General features: G+C 35.4%; 1 protein-coding gene across 6 annotated transcripts in view; it reads left to right on the forward strand.

Moving 5' to 3' along the window:
* The window catches only part of LOC106180582 (plexin-A2), a 92,814-nt gene extending 67,415 nt beyond the window's left edge, over window positions 1-25,399 (forward strand). For all 6 annotated transcript variants that reach the window (XM_087015530.1, XM_087015536.1, XM_087015532.1 and 3 more), the window contains exons 8-32: window positions 995-1,085; window positions 6,371-6,485; window positions 8,508-8,630; window positions 8,807-8,920; window positions 9,295-9,391; window positions 9,718-9,902; window positions 10,255-10,406; window positions 10,854-10,959; window positions 11,420-11,568; window positions 12,071-12,250; window positions 12,533-12,626; window positions 12,872-13,147; window positions 13,447-13,605; window positions 13,898-14,144; window positions 16,477-16,628; window positions 16,875-17,065; window positions 17,419-17,496; window positions 17,732-17,945; window positions 18,325-18,487; window positions 18,897-19,094; window positions 19,485-19,600; window positions 19,891-20,153; window positions 20,415-20,627; window positions 20,772-20,847; window positions 21,155-25,399. In XM_087015530.1, the coding sequence (XP_086871656.1) occupies window positions 995-1,085; window positions 6,371-6,485; window positions 8,508-8,630; window positions 8,807-8,920; window positions 9,295-9,391; window positions 9,718-9,902; window positions 10,255-10,406; window positions 10,854-10,959; window positions 11,420-11,568; window positions 12,071-12,250; window positions 12,533-12,626; window positions 12,872-13,147; window positions 13,447-13,605; window positions 13,898-14,144; window positions 16,477-16,628; window positions 16,875-17,065; window positions 17,419-17,496; window positions 17,732-17,945; window positions 18,325-18,487; window positions 18,897-19,094; window positions 19,485-19,600; window positions 19,891-20,153; window positions 20,415-20,627; window positions 20,772-20,847; window positions 21,155-21,331 (3,929 nt within the window). In that variant the 3' untranslated portion in view covers window positions 21,332-25,399. The remainder of the gene's footprint in view (window positions 1-994; window positions 1,086-6,370; window positions 6,486-8,507; window positions 8,631-8,806; window positions 8,921-9,294; window positions 9,392-9,717; window positions 9,903-10,254; window positions 10,407-10,853; window positions 10,960-11,419; window positions 11,569-12,070; window positions 12,251-12,532; window positions 12,627-12,871; window positions 13,148-13,446; window positions 13,606-13,897; window positions 14,145-16,476; window positions 16,629-16,874; window positions 17,066-17,418; window positions 17,497-17,731; window positions 17,946-18,324; window positions 18,488-18,896; window positions 19,095-19,484; window positions 19,601-19,890; window positions 20,154-20,414; window positions 20,628-20,771; window positions 20,848-21,154) is intronic.
* Window positions 25,400-27,299: the final 1,900 nt, after the last annotated feature.

Genomic DNA, 27,299 nt, shown 5'->3' on the forward strand with positions numbered 1-27,299 from the left:
GGTTTTAAAATGGAAAGTTTAATGTGAAGGCACAACTGGTATGATTGATTTGGTTTCCCTAATGTGTAATAATATTGAAGAGTCATGTGGACTTTTTGTTATACACTCTTTCTTTTCTGGTGACCATCACCTCTAGAGTGGTTTGTGTGCCACTTCTTGACCATTTTCTTGCTGATTCTCAATTCCACACCCAAGCTGTTCACAGGGGCAGATCCAGAGACATTTTTGACAGTCTTCCAAATTAACTACATTGATCCATCCTCCATTTCTGATCACCTTCCAACAGAAAAATCAGCTACCCATCAATGTAAACTTGAAAATCTGACCTCTCTCTCTCTCTCTCTCTCTCTCTCTCTCTCTCTCTCTCTCTCTCTCTCTCTCTCTCTCTCTCTCTCTCTCTCTCTCTCTCTCTCTCTCTCTCTCAGAACACTGTTCAGTACACACACAGAATACTTGCATATACAGAGGTGTCTATCTCACTATTCAAAACCTAATCAAAAGTAATGGAAGCCCCAGTGAATGATTTCAGATATATTTGCCAGAGCTAATTCAAAGTAAATTGGTTATGATGGACTGGTATGCCCCTGAAACTGATCTTGCCAAAGTCATTACAGAATTAGCTGCTAATGTTACCACATGAAGATGATGTATAATTTGTCATTTAAGTAATTGGTATAAATTTACCCTTTAATTTTTGAGGGTATTTTTTTTCTTTTTTGGCTTTTTATGATGAGTCAAGTGAGAGAACATCTGTTCCTTTCAGAGCAGAGAAGTGGTTAATAGATTGGAGCAGATTGGAGTTTTGGATGAAAAAAATATGTATGAGAAAAAATAAAAAAACAAAAAGGGAAATGTTTTCCTATTTTAAAGATAAAAAAAAATGATTTTGATTGAAAGTTTTATGAATGAAGTGAATAAAATATTCGTTTTATGAGTTGAAAAGAAATTTTTCCTCGGTGATATATGTTTATGCCTTTCTTTTATCTATTTCCAGACCATTTTGTTATGAAGCTGTCAGTTCGTCTCAATGAACAAGACTTTGTCCACACCAACTTTACCTTCTTTGACTGCAAAGTGCACAGATCGTAAGTATACGAAGTGAGGGGTAAATACTCTCGTTAAAATATATATGATAATTACTCACAACTTCTGAACAAAATTCATGAAATTTGTTACCCAAAGCAATCTGTTGGTGAAAAAAGAATGTGTTCAAAGTTCCAAAGAGAATGCTTGATTCTTATCTAGAAGTATGGTCTTGTGAGAAACTGCAAATGACCAATCTTCGTGTATTATTTTAATTGACAGAAGCTAGGTGTTTGAAGTATCTGAGTAATTATCAGGATCAGATGACTGATTTGATTCTGTATCATTTTAGGTCAAAATCCATGATCAGTTTTCGTTTTGACCACTATGAGTAATACGCATTTTCTACACTCTAACATTCTGTATCATAAGTCATCATCATAATCAATTCTGACCATCGCTGCTCAGAAGTTTTCGTAGATAATCTAACCGAGAGAGAGATTAGGGAGTCTTGGAGGATTACGGGCATCCAGCGGAACAAAGAACAAAGTAATTAATGTTTCCCAGAAGGGTTGATAGAATTTCCCATGGACAGCATTTTTAATTTAACAATATGTGGATGTGTCTTTATTATGGAGAAATCATGAGGAAAGATGTTCAGATTTGGGATAGCCCTATTTGTCAGTATTATTGAGAAGTATATTACAATCCATCAGAAGTTTCGGAAGTATTTGAGGGGAAAATCAAATGTGTTGCCTCCTTTGCAAGGAAACTGAATTTTACAGTGATGAGATGGGAAATGTCAGTAAATTTGACAGTTGGAAAAATAACAAAGAATAAAATACAAAATAAGAAATGATTACAAAAGGTCCATAGGTCAGATTGCAAGAAGGGAAATGCACAATAGCCAGACTGCTGAGTTGGCAGTCTGAAAAAAATGTTTTGAAGTATTTTTTTTTTCTTGGTGTCAGATCCCTCGTCAGTGTCCGATATTATTAAATTGTCACTCTCAGTGAGTAATGAGGACTCATGGGTTTTGAGGACTAATCGAACAATTATGGAAAAATGGAGTTTTCAGCACAAGTGGCCTTTACATGTTTTAATATAAAATAGCTCTGAGAATTTCACAAAATGATTTCATATCAGCAGCTGATTTAGATGGATGCTTGAGGCTTGTAAGCATTTTCCTCAGATCAGTATAAAGTGTTTAGAACTAAGACGTTAGTCTCATAAGAATTGTTTGGCATCTACTAAAAAATTCAATTTGCGCCATTTCTCTGAAGGGCTTACTATTGTTATCATAACAACTGTACCGTCACGCTGTGAGACCACTCACAGTTGAAGAATTTAGAAGATGTGATTCAATAAAAGTCGGAACTTATTATAGATGGGCTAATGTATTATCACTTGAGAGAATTTTCATTAACGGAGTTAACTCTCCGCCATCTTGAAATCCACAATGGATGGACAGATGGCCCTGAAAAGCCTGAAAGAAGCATAAGCTTTTATCTTTTTATGCAATAACCAAACTTAAGATAATGACGTGGATTAGCATTGAAACTTTTATCCAATTAAAGTTTAGTTGATAAAGAAACAAACAAATTGAATCCAACATGATCTTGATATCGAGAATGGATGGCAGATTGGCCATTGTTGAAAAGATACAATTTTCTTTGTCTTATGGCCCATTGTGTATATCTTAAATGGCATTCATGGTTTTTTTATGTGAAATGATAATGAAAAGTAATATTTAGGATAGAGGATGTTAATAGCAAATTTTACTATTGCATGTTTGTATATGTTTATAAGATGCTATCGAGGAACTCCCTATGTACAAGTCTATGTATGTTCCCCTTTGTATTGTAGGCTTTGGGAATTTGGAGAAGCATATTTGTGGAATTTTTTTATCAGCAGAATTCTTGGCCATGTTGCAGCTTGAAACACACTTCACACTTTATTGTTTAAAAAATTGGCTGGCCTTGCTTATGATCCGTAATACTATGTGACATGATAATCATATCAAGCCAATTAAGTCTTGCACATGTGCCCATCAAAGATATGAGAAAAAAGTAATGAGATTTATTATTTCTCTTCTTTCTTATTAGAGTAGTGAAAAAAAATTCACAAATTTTGATATGAGTAAAAGTTCTCACGGGAGCATTTTGCCCTGCTTGTAATTATAATGAGTTCAAAATGGCAAATATTTCATGACTAAATTACACCTTGTCACTGAAGAATGGTGGCTGAATGACACTCATATTACCCCCCTGGCATAAAAAAAGAAAAACTAACAGATACCAACTTTCCCTAAACGAGTTCAGTGTGGTTATATAAAAAGAATAAGGAGCAAATTTAAGAACCAATAAACACATATAGCGCTCTATGGTGAATTGTTATTTCATTACGTTTTATGTTTTGTTTGTCAAGTAATTTAGAACTTGATGTTTTATGAAGAAAATTATGGACAGATATAGCATCATTATTTTGTTTAAAATAAATTTCTTATGCATATCATATTTGCCAAATTAAAAAATTGCGTATTAAGAACATGCTGCATGCCTAGACATGCAAACGATCTGCGTGTTTTTAGATTTTCACACGAGTACCTGCAGGTGATACAAGTTGGCAGTGTGACCACATAACTGGAAATAACATACTGTTTTCCTGCCCCCCAGTTTACTCTTACTTACTGGTTTTTGTTATCATGCCTTCAGTGTAAGACGTATGAAATGCTTTATTTTAACATGGACCCCACCCTCCAATAACATGAGCTGCATTTACACTGGACTGAATCTGTGCCACCTCATAACGTGCTTGGTTCGCACTTGCTAAAATAAGTTTGTAGTGAGATGCCTGCTCTTCAGCTTTGTATTGATTCTTTATAAAGACAATTATCTGAATTCCATACTGCTATCAACTAATACTTGTAGCTTTGATGTTGTGTACCAGGCTCGCACCTAAAGATAACAGTCCTGTGGGTGTAAATGGGCCCTGCCGTTGTCTCTTATGGCTGCCATATATAGAAGCAAACATGGGATGGTTTATAGAAAAATAAAGAATTTGCAGACATTTGTGTTTTATATTCACCTCCCTGTTGAATGGTATTGTACTTTGTAATTCTGTTTGGCTTTACTGTGAAAAACAATTACAACAATATGTGGGTGATGAGGGATATTTATGTGATGAAACACATCTGGGGTTGTTTTTTATTAAGATGTATATTTTATAAATGTGAACTAACATCTGTAGTAAGTTAAAGACGTACAAGTGGAAGTTGTTCATAACTAGGGGGTGTATGATCTACTGTTCAAGGCAACAGATTGTAAAAAGTTTTTTTTTCAAGTTGGGATTTTATGGAAGAAATAGTTCATAAAATTGTTATACACAAAAAAAAAATAGAATAGTTTCTGTTGTATATTTGTTATTTTTGATACTGATTCCAAGAAGAAAAAATGTCCGCTGATCATTATTGAACATTCACAAATACGGGTCAGCTGTTCTCAGCAATTAACACGAAGATATGTTGCCTGTCAAATTAGGGAGAAGGGCTTTTTGTTATGTCTTTTTTTCCTGGAACCCATTAAAAGAAATTTGATGAAAAACTAAGATAGAAATGTTTGTATATTTGTTAGTGTTGGATGGGGGAGGGGGGGGGTTAAGAGAGGAGACACTACATTTCATCATGTACTTGTCATCTTGTTGCCATTTTTTAAGGAAATTGAGTTTTTAACACTTGTTTTATTAAAAAAAATCTGAGAGATGATCACAATCAGCTAAACTCATGGCCCTATATGTATTTTGGTATTTTTGCATACAACAGGGAACATATTGAGTTTTGCATCCATTGTCTTAAAACCCCTTTTTGGTAAGTGGATAGGATATAGAAGTGCTTTATGTCAAAAGAAAGGTGAATTTTTTTTTTTTTTTTTTTTTTTTTTTTTACTTTTTAATTCACATGCCATGATAGATTGACTCAAATGATTTGATGTCAGCAGGACAGTTAATTATCAGCCTACTGAGGGTTTGGAAATTTTTCCTTTTTTTCATAAATTTTGATCGTAATTTTTTGAGGAAGCTCTTTTTTTTTTTTTATGAGTTTGTAACTCACGTGGAGGGCTTGCTGAGGGTTTGGAAATTATACAGCATGTGTGTGGATTCTTTTTCCTTTGCATGAATTTGGGACAGTGTTTTAAGGGATTTCTCTCATTGAAATATAAGTTTGTTACATTAACGTGGTTGTATCAGTATCAAGACATAAACACCAGTAGAACAATTTTCCATGACGTTTGATATATGACAAAATTTCAATACTTTCCAATCTCTCTGTACACAGAGTGTTCAAAGGCAATTAAAACCCACGGGAACCCGTGAAACAGATATTAATATGAGACATCAAAGCTTAGCTGGAACTGGAGTGGAAGACAATAGGAAATTTGCCAATAAAGGGGTTGATGGGATGACAATAGGGGCTAATGAAGTAGCGAACGGGCGCATCTGCCTAACCACGCAGAGAAGACCAACACAGTCAGTTGGGGCAGATCAAGAGTCATTAGCAGAGATTATGACTTTAATTAAAATTGATGGTCGTCTGCCATTGATGTTTTGAATAGTCTCATCAATTTTGAGTTTTTTGGGATAAAAACATTGAAAATACATGTAATGGGCCACAGTTTTATGATGAAAAGCCAGAAATGTGGATTGTATTTTTTTGTTGTTGAATTTCTATGCAGTATATAGGGCTTTGGTGTGAATGACAGGGGGTTCCATACACTATCCCAGGGGGCACCATGTCTGTATACTTCTATGGCATAGATCAACTTGGTGCTGGAAATGTAATAATATCCAGGGATAAATGATTGAGTCTGCTTAATGAGAAGCTGCATTTTCTCTGATAGGGTTGCTCGGTGTTAATTAGAAGTAACCTTTGAAATAAATTGGAACTCTTTCCTCCTCCCTCTATTTCATTGTCAGATTCTTTTTTTTTCATCTTTGATCTGAGAATTGTTTGCTCACCCTGTGTGCGTGATGAACTGCTTCCTCTCGTCATGATTACTTTTGCAACTTTGAAAAAAAACCGGTTGCCATCTCTGTTGGTGAAATTGTATCTGAATATTTTGTTTCATTCAACTGATCATGTTGAAATCTCTTATGAATTACACATAAGTTGTATTGACAACCCCCCCCCCCCCCCCTCCCAGCGTTTATAAAAAATCTCATATACCATTATCTCGGGGTCAACTTTACATTGTCACCTATCTACAGAATTCAGTTTAATCTAAGCCCTCAAAAAAACTTTATTTTTTTAAGGGTGAAACAAGTTCCTAAATAGACTATGTTCTACTTCCAGATGTACCAGTTGTACTACCAGCATGTACCCATGTAACTGGTGTATCCAGAGACATCAGTGCACTTACCAATCTGACCAGGACTGTCTGCGGGACACCTTGGTCACTGGACAAAACGTAAGTGTGTTTGTGTGTGTGCATGTGTGTGTGTATATGCATGCGACGCGTGCATGTGTTTATAACAACAAGTGTCTTTTTTTTTTTTTTTCGTACCTATTTTGGCAGACATGCTTATTTAGACATGACACCTGCAAATGAGTTGTGTAAAACATTGTGGTTTTGGTTGGATACTAGATTTGTATTGTTGTGGTAGGTCACAGGTGTGTATATGTTTGCAGAAAAGACTTTTTTATTTTATTTCAAATGGAAAGAAAAGAAGCAATAGTTTTGTGAGCACTGACAGATAATTCAATGTTTTGCATAAAGTCCAAGCATTTCTTCTCAATCTGTCTGGATTGTGTTCATCGTGCTTTTGCATGTTTAGAACCAATCAGTTGAGACATGAACAGATATATTGTTTGCTTGCTTGTTGTGTTGTTAATGTCATTAATAATGTGATTCCATTACCTAGGTGACCTTGGCACAACTTGAGAGCCAGGTATTTCATTAGAGCTTCCAATTATTTATCACTACTACTACACATAGGACAGTTTAACAATATCAAGTGTTGGTCCGCCTAACAATTTTCAATCAAATCTGGCTCCAACTGCTTCTCAAAGGAACTATTGCTCATAATACTGAAAAACTCTTTATTTTAAGCATAGTTTAAATTTAATCTGTGATATCATAAGAATTATATAAAACCAAACACATCACTGAACGTCATCACACATATCTGTATGCAACTTCAAAACCAGAAATAATGTTCTTTTAACAGATTAAAAAGGCATTGTGTACACGTGAATAGACACCACAGTCACTCAGTATAGAAACCATCACTGCACTATAGAATATTCACCTGCAGTGTATAGATTATAAAAATAGTTTGCCCCCAAGTCCCCTTTCTCCACAACTTTTTTTTCAAAATAAAATTAATGAAGTCCCTTCTTCAATAAAGAAGATAAAAGGATTATAGGTCTATGCATGTTCTTCACAATGCAAAACAACTTTTTTTTTGCAATTTCTTTTTCACAAAAAGGGGAGGGGAGATCAGTTCATGGATTTATCATCAAATACTATGAAAATATTGGCTGTATAACTGACATTCACTATATCATGATATATGCCACAGTGACAAGAATATTGAGGTTTGCACAGTTGATGTAGAGCAGTTGCACTGAAATGACACTAACTTATAGTGCATCATTTGTTTTGTGTTAGAGAAATTTGATTTACCGAAGAATGAAAATGGTGCAAAAATTTGTCCAAATTGGCCTTTTTTCCCCATGGGTACTGATTCAATTTGACTACAAATAAAATTAGGTGTATTTTTATGATGATAAGGGATTTTTTTAATTCAATAACTTGGTACTTAAGCATAGGGTAACTCCAGATAATTTTTTGCCATTTTGACATTTATCTAATTTAAACTACAGATTGAACAAAATAATGTTTTTTCATACAATTCAGAAATTGGAATCTTGTGTTTACCTCTGCGTCTAGTTTTAATCTCAGACTTTATACATACAACATTTAGGAATCATGCTTATGTAGGTAGTGAACTATTTATGTATAATATATTTATTTTATATAATGAAACTATATAACCTTAATCTCTTCACTTGCCATGGTCACCTTTGGTAATTAGATCACTGTCACTTGAAGCTTTTGTCTTTCTAAACAATTGATATTTATATTATTTTAATAAATATATTATCTGTGATTGAGGTAGTGGGTATAAGCCTGCCGCAGAATAGTGCTTTTGGGATTGCAATTTTATTTTTGTTTCTTTGTTTTGTTTGTTGGTTTATTTTTTTATTATTAATCTTGCTGTTATTGTATTTTCATTTCTGTGTTTTAAATTTTCACTCAGAAGTTATATTAGATGTTTTTGACTAAGTTCAGGGTTGCCGTGATTCATTTTCTAACCAATCAAAATTCATCAAGGTCAAGGCTGTTATATGACAATTACCCTTTTTCTCAGAAATTTCAGCTTTATCTTGACAACGATATTTATTTGACACATTGTATCATCCTCAGAGACCCGGTACCTCCCAGAGACCAGGACCAGAGAACTGCCCCAGGATCGAGGCCAATTTTGCAGAGATTCTCGTTCCCTCTGGCACGACCAGGATCGTGTCTGTGAAGGCCATGGCTCTGCATGTGAGTCAGGGCTATCTGGGTGTTTACTCCTACTTCATGTAACCAGAAAATCTCTCAAATTTAAAAGTATTTTAAAAGATTCTCATTAAATTGCAGTTTTTGCAGGTGATGGGGGTGGTTAAGATTGTGAATACTAGATCAGAAGTATTAAAAATTTTTTTTCTGTACTTTTTTAGGATTTTATGAGCAGTTTTGAGTGTAAGTTCTACAAGAGCGACAGAGTGGAGACGGTGCCTGCGACTAAGACAGGGTCCAACGTCATAGAGTGTAATCCTTCCCAGGCGATGGAGGTAGGAAAGGGAACTGTCTTCAGTCTTTTATTTATTCTTTGTTGCTGTGTTAGAGTATATGAATTATGGCTACTTACTTTAACTATTTTTGTTATTTATTTCAATTTGTACTGCACTAGACTTGTTCAAAAATTTACACTGTCTTGTAAAAATACATAAAGCCTGGCATTCCTAATTAAGTGCTATTGTGATTTTAAAAGAAAATTCAGATTTTAAAAGTTTAAAAAACAATTTAAAAACTGGTAGGTTAATCTATTTGGTTTATCTTGACAGAAAAAAGGAGTGTTTAGAACATGTTTGGTATGGCTTGATTTAAGTAAGGTCAAATCCAGTTTTAATTCAGTATAAGCATTTTTAATGTTCTATCATTTCAGTTTGCCTATGTGGGGAATGCTCAACATCAGAATGTCCGCTTTGAGATTACTTGGGGCAGCGGAAGTCGACCTTTGGATAACCCCTCGAATATTCAAGGTGGGTTTCTGTGAATTGCTCCACTGAGAATGGCATAGGAATTGATGGCAAGAATCAAATTCAGTGATGTGTTATACTTGGGTGGTGAAAATATTTTAAGGATTCATCTCCTTTGAAATTAAAACCTGCCTTGTTCAGTTTCTCAGAGCTAAGCAAAATGTGAACAGATTCCTTGAATCATTGTATATAACTTCTTCCTTTCTGTAGTTGAAGTATACAAATGCTTTGCCATGACAAACTGTTTAAAATTCGCATAAGTAAGAAAAAAATGAACAGTCGGAAAAAATATCCAGGGTCTCTGTATCCAATTTTTTACCTCTCTGTAGTTAAAGTTTACAAGTGCTCAGCCATGGCAAACAGCTGCGGCAGCTGCCTCACTATGGAGGACAAATACAACTGTGGATGGTGCTCCGGTCAGAACAATGTCTGTACCATACAAGACCAGTGTCTGGGGGAAATGGACACTTGGTTGGCCGGGAACTCTGTTTGCCCCAACCCCCTGATTCACAGCGTGAGTAGTGCTATGAAGAGTAACTGTTGTATACAGTAAATAGTCTATTGATAAAGATTAAAAGTTTTAGAGAAGTTATCAAGGAAATGGAGAATAATGTAGTTTTTAAATATAGTTTAGGGTAGTAGTGTTTTTGACATGTTCAAGTATTCCTGCAAAAATTGTTGATGAAGAGAAATGTTTTCTGTGTATGAAAGACAAAAATGGAGCTTTCAGATTTGGTTTCAGAATTGTAAGTTTGTAAGTTATGCTATAAACAATTTCTCTTATTGACTTAAGACAAATACTGTTAGAGAGAACAGAATGCACAAATATAAGGAAAAATTAGAATTGTAAATTCGTTTTATTTTAGTTCTCTCCAAAAACTGGACCAATCGAAGGAGGAACCATGGTAACAATTAGAGGAGTGAATCTTGGGAAGACCTTTGCAGATATCCAAGATGGCGTCAACGTCGGTGACAGACAGTGTAGACCTCTCCTAGAATACTACGAGCCTGCCACGAAGTATGTACTTGTTTCAGATTTATAACAACTCAAGGTTATACATATAGGTTTACCCTAATCTATGCAAATTGGATTTCTCTGCAATTTGGGCACTTTGAACTGTATCCAATGAAAACTGAAATTATACATTGTATTGGTATTTGTCATGAGGCATATTTTATCAAAACTTTCTTTCTCAAACTAAACAGTTCACCACAACCCGAGTATAAGTCTTTAAGTTTGATGAATACGTACACTCTTCTGCATTTAAATGATTATAAAATGCTCACAAACAAAAGCTGTTAACATGACACTAATCAGGGTAGAAAATTGGGCTGTATATTAGCATGCTTAATTTCATTATTTTGTTTTATATACCACAGATTGGTTTTAACTATTATTGGTCAATAATATTGTAAAAGCATTACAAAAGTACAGGATTAAGAAAAATTTCTTTCTCTGTTTCAGAATTGTGTGTATCACTGGTGAGGTGCCCTCAGCCAAGTCCAAGAAGGTCCAAGTTATTGTCAGCACACGTTTCACTGCATCCTCTGTGGACAATTTTTCTTATGTGGTAAGTGTTGAGGACAGATTATTAGAGTCACATTAGCATAGGGAAAAACATTATCAAATTTTTATAGTTGTTATGAAGTAACCTCTAGATCCCATAGAGTGGGTAATGTTGTGTATTATTATTATAAAACTATATTTTCTGGATTTACCATATTGTTAATTGTTTTTTAATTTTTTTTTTTTTTTTCGTCATGATGATGAGTTTTATAATTATGGTAAAAATAGTATGTAAACTAAATGCACAATATACTGGTATCAAACAATCATGAGCTAGTCAAGATCAACAAATATAGTCATTGTATCTTTACTTGTTCATTACAGATATAGAAAGCAACTTTCACATTTTGCAAAAAAAGGGGAAAAAAAGCTGAGATCATGAATAAACTTCCAAGATTTCAATACTTGCATTTTAACAAATAATTCAACAAAAAAATCAAATATTTACCCATTTTTTTTTCTAGGTTCCAAGGATAAACAAAATCTTCCCCACACTGGGGCCCAGGTCTGGGGGCACCATTTTGAATATCACGGGGACCCACCTCAATGCTGGCTCCAAGATCAGAGCTATGGTGGGGCAGCTGAATTGTACCATTACACACATCAATAATAGGTAAGTTCATCACTTGTCTACACAATTACAAAAGTGCACTTTTACCAATTGTCTACATTATCTTTCATGTGTGCACGTCTGTATTTAGCAGTTTATTCATAGGAAGAATATAAAGTATTTTCTTTTGGATATATTTGCAAAATGCTTTGAAGAATCACATATTTCTTCAGTAGTGGAATGACTTTAGTTTACCAAACTTAACTGCACTTCTTTATTTACCATTTTGTTGATTAAAAGTTAAAGGAATCACTTTCATTTGAAATAAATTGTAAAATTCAGGTATTTTGTTATACATGTAGACTTGAACACATTATAAAAGTACACTCACATAATTTTTTTCTTCCATAAGCCAATTACTAGCTCATGCTATGCTGTATACCAATCAAATTTCTTTTCATTTTTCCACTTATAACAATCCTTCTCTTATTTTTCCTAAGACTCTGCCAATCAATACCAAGAGTTCAAATCCCATCCACCAATCAGGTATGCTCTCTCATTTCAGCACTGCCATGGGGATCACCAATAACTGGGTGACCTGCATTACCTCACCCGCAGAGGATATAATCCAGACAAGAGTTGCCATGGTCTTTGATGACAAAGCCAAAAAACTGAGTGATGAATATTTTAGCTACATGAAGGACCCCAACATCACCTCTGTTGAGCCTGACAGGGCAGTGTTGAGGTAGGTGACCTTGACCCTATCTGTTATCCTATCAATGGTCCTAGCAGGCCTGTAACCAACATTTTCAAAGGATTGTACTTTTTCCGTAAAATGAACCTTTTAACCCCCTAAATTGACCCAAGAAATGACCCATCTAAAGAAATGGCATGGAACACAGCTAAATTTTGATTCAGAGCTGACTTTTGCAGCTAAAAGGCTACATGGTTCTTTCTAACCCCCTCTTTATACAATTGTAGTAGATATAAAGTATACATTTATAAGTGAAAACTATTCCCTTTCCAGTGGAGGTATTAGAGTAACTGTGACAGGGGAAGGTCTAAATACTGTGCAGGAACCCAAGATGTATGTCACATATCAAGGTCAAGACTACATCAGTGTAAGTACAGTCCCAAATCTATATTGAAATTTGTACAGGAATTGCTGAATGATGAATAATTTTTAAAATCTTTAAAAATTATCACTTTAATTTGCATTTGCACAGAACTTTCCAGTGCCAAGAGGAAAAAAAATTGTAATCTGATTTTACTGGTTCTTGTTACTTAGAGGTAATTCCTGTTCATTGAAATGAACCCAGTCCACCTTGACCTAATTTTGTGACATTGACCTACTTTTCTTTTTCAGCCTTGCAACAGCACATCGGCAAGTCGTATGATCTGTAAATCTCCTTGCATCATGAAATGCGATAAAGAGGAAGGCCGCCGAAAGAGAGACGTGAACCCCACTGCCAACACTCCTCTAGAACTGGAGTATGGATTCATCATGGATAATGTGATGTCCGTGAGGAACTATTCGAGGAACAAGGGGGACACTTTTTCCATTTTCCCAAATCCTGAGTTTGATCCCTTCCCCGGTGGAACCAAGTTTTTCCAGACCAAGAATGAATATTTGACATTAAATGTAATGAAAGTTTTTTGTATTTTTGTATATGGTACTACATTATTTGAGTAAAAAATAAGATGCTTTAGAGTATTAAGAAAAATGATTTAATCATTTCATTGGTAAAAATTGACATTTAGAACCTTAATTAAGATAATGTTCATTTAAGGGAGTGGATATTTCAAATGATTTTTCTTAAAGTAAGGAGATTATCAGATCAAAATCCTTACAAATATTCACATCCACAATGCAGCCCATTGTCGAAACTGACATTTCAAAAAATTCCAAATTAACTGAATACCAAATTCATTGAATCACAGGGCAAAAATCTGAACCTTGCCATGAATGAGGATGATGTGATGATCAGGATAGGGGACAGCTTCTGTAACGTCACCTCTATCTCCCCCACACAGCTGACCTGTATTCCGCCACTGAAACAGCCATCTTCCTTGGAGGGAAACAAAGACCCAGAGGTCGTGGTAAGTAAAATGGCTGACAGTAGGAATCGTCCTGGCTAGCCTAATGCCTCATGACTGGGTGTAAAATCGAGTGGGATTTTGGTAGATTGGAGTAGATTGGGTCAAAAATAATGGCAGGCTTTAGGGTGCTTAAAAATTTTGAATGATGTGTTTATTCAGCTAAGGTTAGTAAAACTAATTTAGCTTATCCAAATTGATAGCAATCAAATTTCCCTTTACATAAAATTATATCTGTTATATAATTTTGGTAACAGATATAATTTTATGTACATTTTTTGTTTGATTTTTGCAGGTGAGCGTTGGAGACAACTTCAGAAAAACTCTTGGTGTTATCAAGTATGAGGAAGGTGGTCTCTCCCTTACAGCCATTATTGCCATAGGGGCTGGTGTAGGTGCATTCTTCCTGATCTGCCTCCTTATAATCATTCTTGTCTGTGTGGCATATCGCAAGAAATCCCAAGAGAGTGACCGCGTGATGAAGAGAATGCAGACGCAGATGGATGTTCTGGAGATTCGCGTGGCTAAGGAGTGCAAAGAAGGTGAGAGAGAGTTTGATAAAAATGCTAATATTGATGTCTTACTTTTGAAACAATTTGTAGTAAATTCTTTGATCTATTTCAAAGAGTTTTATGGATTATATTGCCAGAAAAAATCAATTTGAAAAATTGAGTATTTTAAAAACTTTTTAAAATGACTTTATGCAACAGGTTTGAATCCATGTTTCTTAATGAATGATGATGAAGGTAGGCAGACTTTTTCATTCTCCCAGTTTGATAGACAACAACCATATTTTAAGATTATGAATACCAACCAGTCTATAAGATCTTATCCTGGCAAAAAAATCTATTCGATCCAAATTTATTGGTAGGAATAATTAATGTGTTCAAATAGATCAAAGAATTGTCCAATAATTGTACCCAATATAGCATCCATTCAAAATGCTTTGTGCCAATCAGCAAAGTTAAGCTTTCAGAAATGATTTTCACCAACATCATTGGTTTGTATATCATTAAAAAAAGAACTTAACTAATTGGATGTTGCTGAATTTCATTGTTTCTGTTCTTTATTTGATGTCAAATGGGGGGTACAATGAACCTACAGATTCAGTTTTTTTGGCGTTTGTGTAATAATTTCAAAGAAAATAGAAGCAGCATGAAGAACGTGTCCAGTTATATGTCTATTTTGTCTCAAATAAGCCTAAATCTAGCTTTAGATTTGTCCAGAACTTTTCATTTAGGAAATGACCTTCATGTCAGCCTTGACATCTCATGTTGACCTCAACCTTGACCTCTAGGCTTTGACCTCTTTCAGCCTTTATAGAGTATCTAGAAACAGACATCACTGACTCTACATCTGACATTGGTATATATAATGATGGTTGGTATAGTGAACCAAAACAATTAACTTTTTTCCATTGATTTTTTTTAAAGTATTCACATGGTGTGAAATTGAAGGCACTATACGTTGCTGTTCAGTGGGCCCTGTTTGTTTGAGTTTTCTTTTGGTGAAATATGTTTGCTTAATGGCTTTGAATATAGTAGGCTCTGCTTTTCTGCTTTCGGCAAAAATGACTTGGGATAGATTATTCTTTAGTAGTATTGGACCATGGTAGTCTGTGAAAAAAATGTTTCTGGGTGGGGAAAGGCATATAATACATATACCTCGATTAAATAAAGAATATGTCAAAAAAAAAAAAAAGAAAAGAAAAATGTGTTTTTTATGCTGCACAGCTTGAGTGATGTGAAATTTTGGCATTGCAACAATAGAGGGCACAAATGCCAAGAAAGGCTAATATGAAAAATAAAAATATTTTTTCTGTGGTACCCATGACAACATCACTTTTGAATTGATGTGTAAACCACGTGTTTTATCACAGGGTGCATTTTGATGTGATTTTGCACTTGTTTTAAGATGGCAACAAAAGCAAATTTATTGGTATGTTAATATCAGATAAATCTGTGCGGCTGGTTTACAGTTTCCGAAAACAGAAATGGTTCCATCGAGAAATATGTTTGTCACTGAAGTCACATTCTGTATTGTTTCAAACAAATTATCTTGCATCTCTCAAATTGAATCTAACATAAAAGTTGATAGATGAATAGATTATGTCATTATCTGCTAGCTTGTCACAGATCTTTTCCAACAACTTTCTTAACAGTCACCCAGTCCCATTATAAAAAATATATTGTCTAATTGAAATGGTTGTTCAGATGAAGATTTTATCCATTAATGGTTATTGTATCCATTTTCTTCACAAAATCACGGTATTCTCACCACAGCCTGAAGAGCTAAGTTATGTCACAGTATCACCCTCTTTCACAGAGCATTTTAATCAAATTCAGAGTTAACTTCTGGGCACCATTCTGTTCATGTCAGCTGTAGAAGTCAGAGGATGTCATGTTACTAGAGATGTTAACTTTCTTTTACAGAAATTATTATTTTGCTGTTTCAGGATTAAAAGTTTTATTTTGTGCTCACAGGTGTTAATGTTCTCATTTGGCTTTGAAATTATTTTATAATTATGTATTGGCACAGTTGAATATTGTACCCTTTCAGCAGACCATGCATTTCATGATGGTTGCTTCTTTATCCCACTAGGCTTTAAACAAATCTTTTTCAATAAAGAAATTTCAGTAAGAGTAACTATTTTCCTGGTATACTTGGATTATCTTGGGTTTTTTGTTGTGGAGTATGATTTTCTTATGTAATTTTACTCAAGAATATATGATTTTAGTTCAAACTTTTGGAGCATTTGAGCAGAATATGACTGAAGTGCAAGAAACACAGTTAATTACCATGACTGTGTATATTATTTTATCATATGATACAGTTTGAGATTTATTATTAGTTATGTTCTCCTTGATATTTCAGCTTTTGCTGAACTGCAGACAGACATGACGGAAGTGACCAGTGATCTCTCTGGTGTGGTGGGAATCCCGTTCGTAGACTACAGGACGTACTGCATGCGCGTGTTGTTTCCATCTACAGATGAATATGACCATCCAGTACTCAGAGATCTACAGGTACTTACATTTGTTTTGACCCACTTTTGAGATGTTTTCCTCATATCAAAGTTTTTTTTTTTCAAAGTTCAGTAATGTTTCCTTCCAACAACAGTTGAAAATTTAAATTATTGCTGTTCCAATATTTCAATGGCTCCTTATTTATATCCTCCTCTCTGATATTCAGTAATGGTATTTGCGTGCTTTTTTCCATTATTTTATCTTTTTGACTTGAGCTTGTTCTTTATAAATTTATTGTTTTTACAGTATGAGTATGGTCGCCAAGACAACCTAGAGAAAGGAATGAAGCTGTTCACTCAGCTCGTCAACAATAAGACATTCCTGTTGCTATTTGTGCGAACACTTGAATCCAACAAGTACTTCTCCATGCGTGAGCGCGTCAACGTGGCCTCGCTGATATCTGTCGCACTTCAGAACAAAATGGAGTATCACACAGAGTAAGTTTAATGATGATGAGGATTCAGTCCAATGACACTCCCAACCTTTATAAGTTTTAGCAGTATATCTGTTTACAAACTGCAGTGCAATATGTAGAATTTGTTAAAATGTTTGTTGTCATAAAGATTTGTGACCTCAAGTCAGCCCATAAATTCTCAACATTCATGTTTGAAATTAAGTTCAGAAAGAACACTGATTTTTACAATTCACTCATTTTACATGATTTCTGTTTTTCAAAGCTAAGTTCATGTGAAGGTTATTGATTTATTAATAAATAGGGAGGCCTATTGCCATAGTTATAACCTTGTTTAATACATAAATAAATGATAATAAATCTAATTCTATTTTCCAGTATCCTAAAAACCTTGCTGGCAGAGTTGATAGAGAGATCTGTGGAGGGAAGAAACCACCCAAAACTTTTGCTCAGGAGGTAATGGACCATATATGAAAATGCATTTATTGTCATGAATTTATCTAATGATTGATAAGATCTTATAAATTTTTTTAATGTAATGTGTCTGTTTAGTAAGTAATGTATCTGATATATGCATCTAGATGAATAGTGAATACTTGTGCTCTCAGCAAATATCAAGTAAAGTTACAACTGAACCTATATACTGATTAAGAATAGTTGAACACTTTCGTCCACATTTTTTGTGTTCCAGGACGGAATCTGTAGCAGAAAAGATGCTGACCAACTGGTTCACATTCCTGCTGTTCAAGTTCCTGAAGGAGTGTGCTGGCGAGCCCCTCTTCATGTTGTTCCGTGCCATCAAGCAGCAGGTGGACAAGGGGCCAGTGGACGCAGTGACCAGTGAGGCCAAATACTCCCTCAGTGAAGACAAGCTCATCAGGCATGGCATTGAGTACAGAACTGTGGTAAGTGGTGTGGTGAGATGATTGAGTTTGCAGGAGGAAGAAGACAAATAGTTTGATTTCGTCTTGTCGCTGATTTCTTGACCCATCTCTCTCTCTCTCTCTCTCTCTCTCTCTCTCTCTCTCTCTCTCTCTCTCTCTCTCTTTGTGTGTGTTGTGCATTTACATATTAAAGACAACCATGCTTTCTTCTGCAATAAATGGCATTTTGGAAAAACATATATATATTTGATGAATAATTACACTATCAAATACCATTTTCCACATTACCTTTCTGTTGCCTTCAGCATTTAAGCATTCAAGACGGCATGCCTTGACTATGAAATGCTATGATCCCTATTTGAAAGCAACCTGCTCAAAGTATTGTTTATAATATTTCCAGACCCTCAATGTGGTTGACATGGACCTAATGCAGTCCACCCAGTACCACATAGTCCGTGTATTAGACTGTGATACCATTAGTCAATGTAAGGAGAAAATACTGGATGCCATCTATAAGAATGCTCCTTACTCCCTACGGCCTTACAAGGAGAATCTAGATCTAGGTAGATATCTTGATTTTTGTCATTTGTTTTTTATCAGAACTTTGGAATGTGTGTATACAGTGACTTGAGCTCATCTTTAAGAATGCCAATGATTTCAGTTTACTTGAGATTTTTGTAACAATTTTTGCCATTGTAAATATATATATATATAATTTTCATAGAACTGAGATGAAGGTGCTTTTAGAGAATATGAGGTGATATTAGATTGTCTATGTTTTACCTGGTCTTCTATTTCTGTATCAATTTAAAATACAATCAATTAAAGCGTGCTTGAAAATTTTCATGTTTATTCAAAATTTGTCAATTGTCCCAAAGAAGAAAACCTTTGAAATATTTAACAGAAGAATTCCTGAATTTAAAAATTAAAAATATGAGATCCATCAGTTAATATTGTTTCATCGTGTTACAGAGTGGCGCACTGGTGAACGTGGACGTGTGATCCTCCAAGACGAGGATCTTACAACCAAACCCGAGGGCGAGTACAAGAAGATTAACACACTGGGCCACTACAAGGTGCCGGATGGTGCCGTGATGGCGCTGGTACCAAAACAGAAGGAGTACATGACTTTAACATCATCTTCCAGTATGAGATTTGGTCATCAGTATGGTATGTATACCACGTACACACGGACACACATGCAAGCACCTGCATGCACACACACACACGCACACGCAGGCACACACATACCCATTGTGTTCTGAATATAGTAAACTTTGTGTGCAAATATTACACGAATGGCATGGATGAGTCTTGTTGCTAATTTGTGTTTCTTTTGCCATAAATTCTTTTGAGTTGATAGTTGTATTTTACACTTATTTTACAAGAAAATTAATGTCTCTGTCAAAAAATTGCACATTCCAGTCATTTTGCTACAATTTCATTTCAATTCTAATTTTAGAAAATCCCATCCGTAAAGCTCCATCAATATTCTGTCAATTTTACCTTTATTTTTAGGATGCTCCACTCAAAGACGTGTCGGTTTCACTTTCATTTCAGAAAACTCCACCTACTACTCAGGAATGATGCATGGCAGTCCCTCCCTGAATCGCACTGTGTCTCCCACAGCAATAAGCATAGAAATGGAGAATAAGGGGACCAAATATTATCATGTTGTAAGTGAATAATATTGTCAATGACATTAATTTTCTTTTTTTATATATAGAAAGAAATGTTCAAAGAAAAATATTTTTTACAAAATGAAGCTCAAAGAAAAAGTAGAATTGGACATTTTTAAGTCTTCTGCTTAGCTTTGTTTAACACTTTAATATAACTGCTTTGCCCTCATATATATATACCACGGGCATCTTTAGGTTTCTCAAAACAGCACTTGAAACTCTAATCTTGAGACCTACTGGCTTTGTTGGCAAAACCACATAACAATTAAAAATGTAATTTTGCACAGGTGAAGCCACAAGAAAACGAAGTCCAGAAAGACGGAGAAAGGGGAAGCAAGATGGTGTCAGAGATCTACCTAACGAGGTTACTGGCCACCAAGGGCACGTTACAGCAGTTTGTGGATGACTTGTTTGAGACGATCTTCAGCACAGCACACAGAGGGAGCGCGCTGCCACTGGCCATCAAGTACATGTTTGATTTCTTGGATGACCAGGCACTTCTTCATGGTATCACAGACATTGAGACAGTTCACACGTGGAAATCAAACAGGTAAGGTGGTCTGCGGGTTTAATTTCATTTAAAAAAAAGGAATTTTTGTTTTAAGAGGCTGAACATGTTTTTTTAATATGACTTATGATATTTATGTACTTCACTGACAGGATTGCATGATTCATTGCTGTAAACTCAATGTTATTTGGCCATTCAAAGATTTTTGAGAAGAATATATAATTGATAAGCACTTTTTCATTACCAAGATGTTCATTATTTTAACAAATCCTGTATCATATCACTGTCTCCTTTCTCCTTCAGTCTTCCATTACGATTCTGGGTCAACATGATCAAGAATCCCAATTTTGTGTTTGACATCCACAAGTCCAATATCGTGGATGCGTGCCTGTCTGTGGTGGCACAAACTTTCATGGATTCCTGCTCAATGAGCGAGCACAAGCTCGGCAAAGATTCACCGTCCAGTAAACTGTTATACGCCAAGGACATTCCCAAGTACAAGAAATGGGTGGAGAGGTAAGAAAACCTTTTTTTCTTTCTTGAATGTAATCATTTTGCAGAACTGTGTTTGTTTTTATTTTTCAACTGAATTATAAAAATATGGAACCCAGTAAGAAGGCAGAACAGATGTAATTTTGTTTGATTTTGAATATTTTGTAGGTATTATCAGGATATCAAGCTCATGCCTGCCATCAGTGATCAAGATATGAACGCCATGTTGGCTGAGGAGTCGAGGGTAATTTTTTCTTACTTAAATAATTGCTATTATTTGATATTTATTTATATGTAAAGCAAATCAAATTATAAAACTGAAATAAAGGAAGAAAATTGATAGAAAAAACTGATATAAAGGATGGCAAATACTAGTTAAACTAATGATTAATGTCAGTATTTTTATTGATTGCATTCAGCAGGAGTCCCTATAGAGTTAGATCAATCTACGTTGACCAGTAGTTCCCATTGTAATAAACCTATAGTGATAACATTTAAAACTAATCTTTTTTTTTAATTCAGTCGCTGACATTTTTCAATTTCCTTTCCAGCTCCACAACGTGGAATTCAGTGCCAGTAGCGCTGTGTACGAACTCTATCAGTATGCTGACAAGTACATAGAACAACTCATGACTTCCCTGGAGGAGGACGAGTTTGCAAGGAAGAACAAGCTGGCGTCCAGATTGGACCAGATCAGGCAATACATGGAGTCAGATTCCGTTGTCTAGACACAGATATCTGTCAGATGGTCAGCTGGCCACCATCAGTGAAGAAAAATAAACTAAGTGCCACTTTTTACTGAGATCTTCCAATTCGCTACCATAAATGACTAAGCAGGGAGAAAAAACTTGGTTGAAATACACATTTCTCCTTTTGCCAAAGTTTATGGAGTTGGCTCTGTAAAGCTCAAGAAGGATGTTGCCTTGTATATATATCACTGTACATATAGTGAAGTGAACTTGGAACAGATTTAACTTTCTGGTGTTGACTGGCTTGCTTTAATACTGCAAGATCTTAAAACTAATGGAACACCACTAAACAGACAGGAGAGAGAGAACTCGGAGGACAAAACGCCTGCATTCCAAAAGCATTTTTGTTTTGAAGACCAGTTACTTACTTAAAGAAGAGAAATTGTGAAGAAAATACTACCCTTATAGGAATCTGTTTGGAATATCCCAAACACTGGCAATTAAGTTCATAGTCACATCTTTGTGAATCTCAATTGGGAAGAAAACATTGGTGTGTGGTTTGAGACTTTATCAGTTAGACAGTAAGCATGGCAAGCTTATGCATTGTCCTTTGTTTAAAACGAGAATTTGCTTCAGAGGCATATCATCTGACATTGGTCACAGTCTCCACGGCTATTCAGCTCCATTCCTTCGAGGTTTTATTGGAATATTTTATTGTGATACAAATGCAGTTCTTCCATGTTTGTTGAAGCAACGAAACCTGTTAAATTGCACAGGTGACCTTGAGGAATATTTTTTACATTTGAAGACTTCACTTTTCCCCCCAGGTTTTAACATGCTTACATCAAGTATTTTATCTGATAGGTCAAACTCTTTTAATGGTGTCATTTATGCTTTTTCCTTCAAAATATCTTAATCTGATTATAGGTGAAATGGATATTCAACTTTGGAAAGTGACAAATTCTAATTACTCATTTTAGGAGTAATTATTAAACATATACATGAACATTTTTATCACAGTCCATTGGTACAAATAGCATTTTGTAAGCAGCGAATCTGCCAATCGGTCAGGCAAATTGATATCTGAGATCTTATAAATATATATTAGTTCCAATTAATACATATTTATGAAAGTCCATGTCCTTGCTCAATGCACAGTACACAGGTGCTTCACAAGTGAGATAAACTGCTCCACACATGTGTATAATGTGTTTATATGCTGTATAATTACATTACATGTACAAGCAAAGCGCAAACAACCGACCATGCACTAAAAAAAAGCACACACACTGTAAATGTCTTAAATTGGCCTGAGAGGAAGAAAATTTCAATCAGATATGTTCAGGAATGTGCTCAACAATGGTCTGGTTAAATCCTGACAATTACAGCTCTGATTGTTGCAGACATTTTTAATCATGTTTAAGGTGCACAGTGGCCAAATTAGGAAATGAAATAAAGGTGACGTATTTTAGAAAAAATGCTATTGATTTATTAACCAATGGTGGCCAGTGGTAGAAATTGACCTTTTCATGGGTGAGGTATCTTTAGGCGTTAGCTAGACCCTTTACAAAGACTATATTTTATAGCACAAAATCACCGTAAATGAGTCATGTGGTCTAATATCACCTCATCCAGTAGATTACTTTCCTATTTTAATCATTGTGTAATTAATTGAAATAAGAAAGCTTGTTTAGGGGGTTTTAGAAGCCTGTTTTTGCTGAAGTGGAACAGTTCATGGGGCATGGATTCGTCTTGGGTCCATTGACATGTGGCGACCTCTATCAGCTGGGTTAAAATACTGGTTTTACAAGAATGAAAGTACATGTGTACGCCATTGATGGCAGGATGATTAGTAAATATAATGTTAGAGGAAATTTGAACATTGCAGTCATCTTGCAAAGTTGGTTTTAACATCTTCATTGTATTTTATTCAAATTGACCTTTTTATCAAGTCTATTTTTATATGTGCAAGTCTGTGAAGATGAATGAGTTGCACTTCTGTTTCTTAGTTGTGATAGTGACAATAAATGTAAATAGATATTAGAGAGAGTCAGAGGATTGTCTAAATGGTCAAGAAAAATGTCAGTTTTACATTGACAAATGACACCAGGTTATACAAAATGTATAGATTTAATGATGTCCTGGACATTCCCATTGACTACAAAAGACAAGCTATTGAAATAATTCTTGTACATAAATGTATTTATAAAATGCCATACCTTTAGCACTATGCACAGGTTTGTGATTAGTTACCTTTTAATTGCTTAATGTACAGGTGGTTTTGGTAGCTACTTAAAAGCAATACAATGCATGATACGCATAGAACATTGTGTTTTTATTATAATTATGATTTACTTCACCCTTTGGCGTGAAATGGTCTTTTAAGAACGATTTCAAAAACAATTTTTGGCTAGCTTTCTTCCAATGTTTGGTATTTTAAAATGAAGGCTTATAGAAACAGGAACACAGTAGAATTACTTTGATTATTTGTGTGAACAATTCAGTGCTTTCTCAATGTAGTTGACACTGCTTCTGGCACCCTGAGTTTGGGAGGAGCTTTTTATATTATATCTGGATTTTATTTTAGGTGGCCTGGAGCTTGCCTCTGAAACTCAGGGTGCCAGCAGATAGTCTAATCTAGTCCATGCTGTGATACAGCAGGTGCTTTTGCACCCTGAAATTGAGGGCTTGTTGCTGGACAAATTATATATTTCAACATATCCCTGAATATTGATTGAATCATAGCAGTCTGCCAGCAAGGCTTGAGTTTCAGGGTGTTGCTTTCTGTGCAGCACAGTGAGATTGTCTTGTTTTGTCAGCACGTTGAAGCTCATTTTTACTATATTTGAATGTTGGAATATCATGTGATGTGTGTCAACCCTTCATTCAAATGTTATTATTATTTTGTATTTTAAAGTGTTTTATTCATACAAAGGATATTTTTAAGGTTTGTGTTTGTGTATGGTTTCCTTTTGCCAATTCTGCTTCATATTGCATTAGATGAACCGCAGTTGTTTCTTGTGTACTTAAAAGATATTGTTATTTGCATGGGTTTAATTGTTCCCAGTGTGTGTCTCTTTCAAAATTCCATTCACACCTTTATCAAACATAGCTTAAAACCAGACAGGAAATATGCGTGGCATTCCAAGGGTTATATGTATACGTATCAAAATATACCCACAGTGCCTATATCCTAATCAGAGAATTTTTTTCCAAATTCCATTTCTTTTCGTAAATGACACAATTATTTTTTTTTTCTTCTTAACATTTAATACTGGAAACTGTAGTAATTGTTACGTGTTAAAAGTGGCTGTCTATCAACTTTTTGTGTGATGGCTGCTCTATACAGACTAGATATTCATACAGGTGTATTGTCACACAGCTCAGGCCTACCCAACTACCAGACTCGGCACCTAAGGATCCTGAATTAACCGGTATATCGGACCAAACTACCCGTTTTCAAGGTGTGTGTCAGATCACATTTCGGAGTATCAGCCAGAACACCGACAGGATGAGCCCTGGCATGCTCGGCTGTCACCTTGATTGGATAGTAAACGATTGTCGTAAAATCGCTATATGATTTTAAAACCGGGTGCATAATTTTGAAAGCCACCTAGATGAACCTTAGACTGCCACATTAATCTAATACAATGCAAAAAAGCTCTATCAAAAGTGGTCAAAACATTCAAACCGAATGTCGTAAAGTCCCCATATATCCCCATAGAGACAATAAAATAGAGTACTCCAAAGTAAGAGTACAGTTTAAGGTTGTTCAGCCGAGCGTGGATGAGCCCGCAGTCGTGCTACAAAATTTGTTCTGGGGTATGATACTCCGAAATGCGATCTGACACACACCTTGAAAACGGGTAGCGTGGTCCGATATACCGGTTAATTCAGGATCCTTAGGTGCCGAGTCTGGTAGTTGGGTAGGCCTGCAGCTGAGCGCATTGTCTATTTGTACATATTGCTGAGTATTCATTTAAAGGCTGATATACAGATGGAAACTTTGTAAAAACACATAAATGATTGTTATTAGAGAGATTTTGCGATTTCAGAATAGATTTTATATACATTCTTAATAACAAAATAAATGATTGCAGAGATGATTGTTATTGTCTGGGCTTGTTTGTACACTCTCTCTCTCTTTTCTGTTACTGTTACTAGTAAAGTTTAATGTAAAAACATATATAACAAATATATATTTTAAATTGAATAAAGCCTCTGTTCTTTAGAGAGTTGGCATTTCAAGAAAAAAAATGGAACCTGCTTCAGTTTTGGGGGGAAAATCGCCGAAATTTTCATTCTCAACAAATAGTATTCCAATTAGATGTGACACCCATTGTGTTCAAACACAATCACTATCTTCTCTAATTGCGGGTCTCGTTTTGGAGATCTCGAGGAAGCCATTTGTAATTTGGACGTTGAAAGTGCATGTAGCGGGAATTTGCAGTTTTTGAATTTGTATACTACATGTCCCTTGGGAGTGTTTGGCAGTGTGTCGAGAAGAGTCTTAATCAAGAATCACCAAGGTTTCTAATGTCGTGAGGGGTAGGCCTATCGGCAAACCTGTAGGCAAAAGAAAGTCTGACAGCGTGGAAGTAATCCTCGCCCTGATTGGAGCCCTGCGTCACTTGGTTTAGAAAGCGTATCGCTTCTTCAGTTCTTAGTGATGCGAATTGGTCTGGGCATTAAGTATAAGAATATTACGATTTCACCCGATTCAGTATAACATTTTAAGATACTAATGGTATTTTGGTGATAGCTTAGGCCTATATACAGTTCATTGTTGTGTTCGCCTGCATTCATTCCCCGCCATTATACCGACGTAGAGTTTTCAATTTTTGCTTCTTCATAACATCATCTCCTCACGTTCCATAAAAATTAAAAAATGCAGGTGCACCCTATGTAAACTGTTTTGAATTCTTTTGGTAGAAACAGCAGTAAAACGCGAGGTATGGCTAGGAATGGTGGAATAATGTGGATTTGCCTGTTAAAACGCTGTCTATTTGCTTGTTTATGTTTACTGATTGGTCGTGGAGCACGATTTTAGTAGTAGAGTATTATAAGTATGGCACTTGCTGGTCAAGAACTGAAAAGTTTTTTATGAATTTTTTTTATTGACGACTTTTGGCAAAACCTGTAAAGGTGTGCCCCAGGGCACCTTTTCTTTCCAACAATGATTGTCGCACTGTAGGCTACACGTAGCGTTGCATCAAATTTCGAAAACACTATTTACTGAAATAATTTTCATGATACATTATCAGGGGCGGATCCAGAGATTTTTTCTGACAGTCTTCCAAATTATCTTTGTTGATCCAGCCTCCATTTTTTAACCGTCTTCCGACAGAAAAAATTAGATACCCATCAATGAAAAATTGAAAATCTGACCGTCTTCCGGAAGACCCAGAAGACAGCCTGAATCCGCCTCTGATTATGGTTATTTAGTGACAAAAACACCGGCAGATCCGGGATAATTTAAACGGGGTAAAATTGTGAAATCCTAGATAATTTGGAATATTGTTAATGTAGGGCTCGATTATGCGAGTACAGAGTGGTTCGTTTTTGTGTGGGGGGGTAGACGAAAAACATTAGATCCGCCATTGGTTTGTTTTTATATAAATCGTATATAACGTTTTCTGAAATACTTTGTGTAATATTGATAAGAAGAACGTAAGTCATTTAGTCCAGTTGGTAGTTTATTTGTCAAAAAGAATAAATAGAAGGGTTGTTCTTGTCTTACATATAAGTGGGTTGTTATGCAGATTTCAATACTCGAGCAATCAGATATTACAATGTTTTTAATTTTAAAAAAACTTACGATGAGATGCTTTAAAATGAATGAATACGTCAATGGAAATGTATTTTGCTCTTAATAAAAAGTAAAACTCCTGTATGCAAAATGTCTCTCTGTTTTTATTGATCCGGGGAAGGGGGGGGGGGGAGGTTGAGGCTTGAGCTCCGGGTAGGGCGCTTGGAAATTGCCAAAGACCTTTCAAGTTTCAAGGAA

The sequence above is a fragment of the Lingula anatina genome, chromosome 6, assembly GCF_051362555.1.
Source record: "Lingula anatina isolate TDL-2025a chromosome 6, LinAna3.0, whole genome shotgun sequence".
Lineage (NCBI taxonomy): Eukaryota > Metazoa > Brachiopoda > Lingulata > Lingulida > Lingulidae > Lingula > Lingula anatina.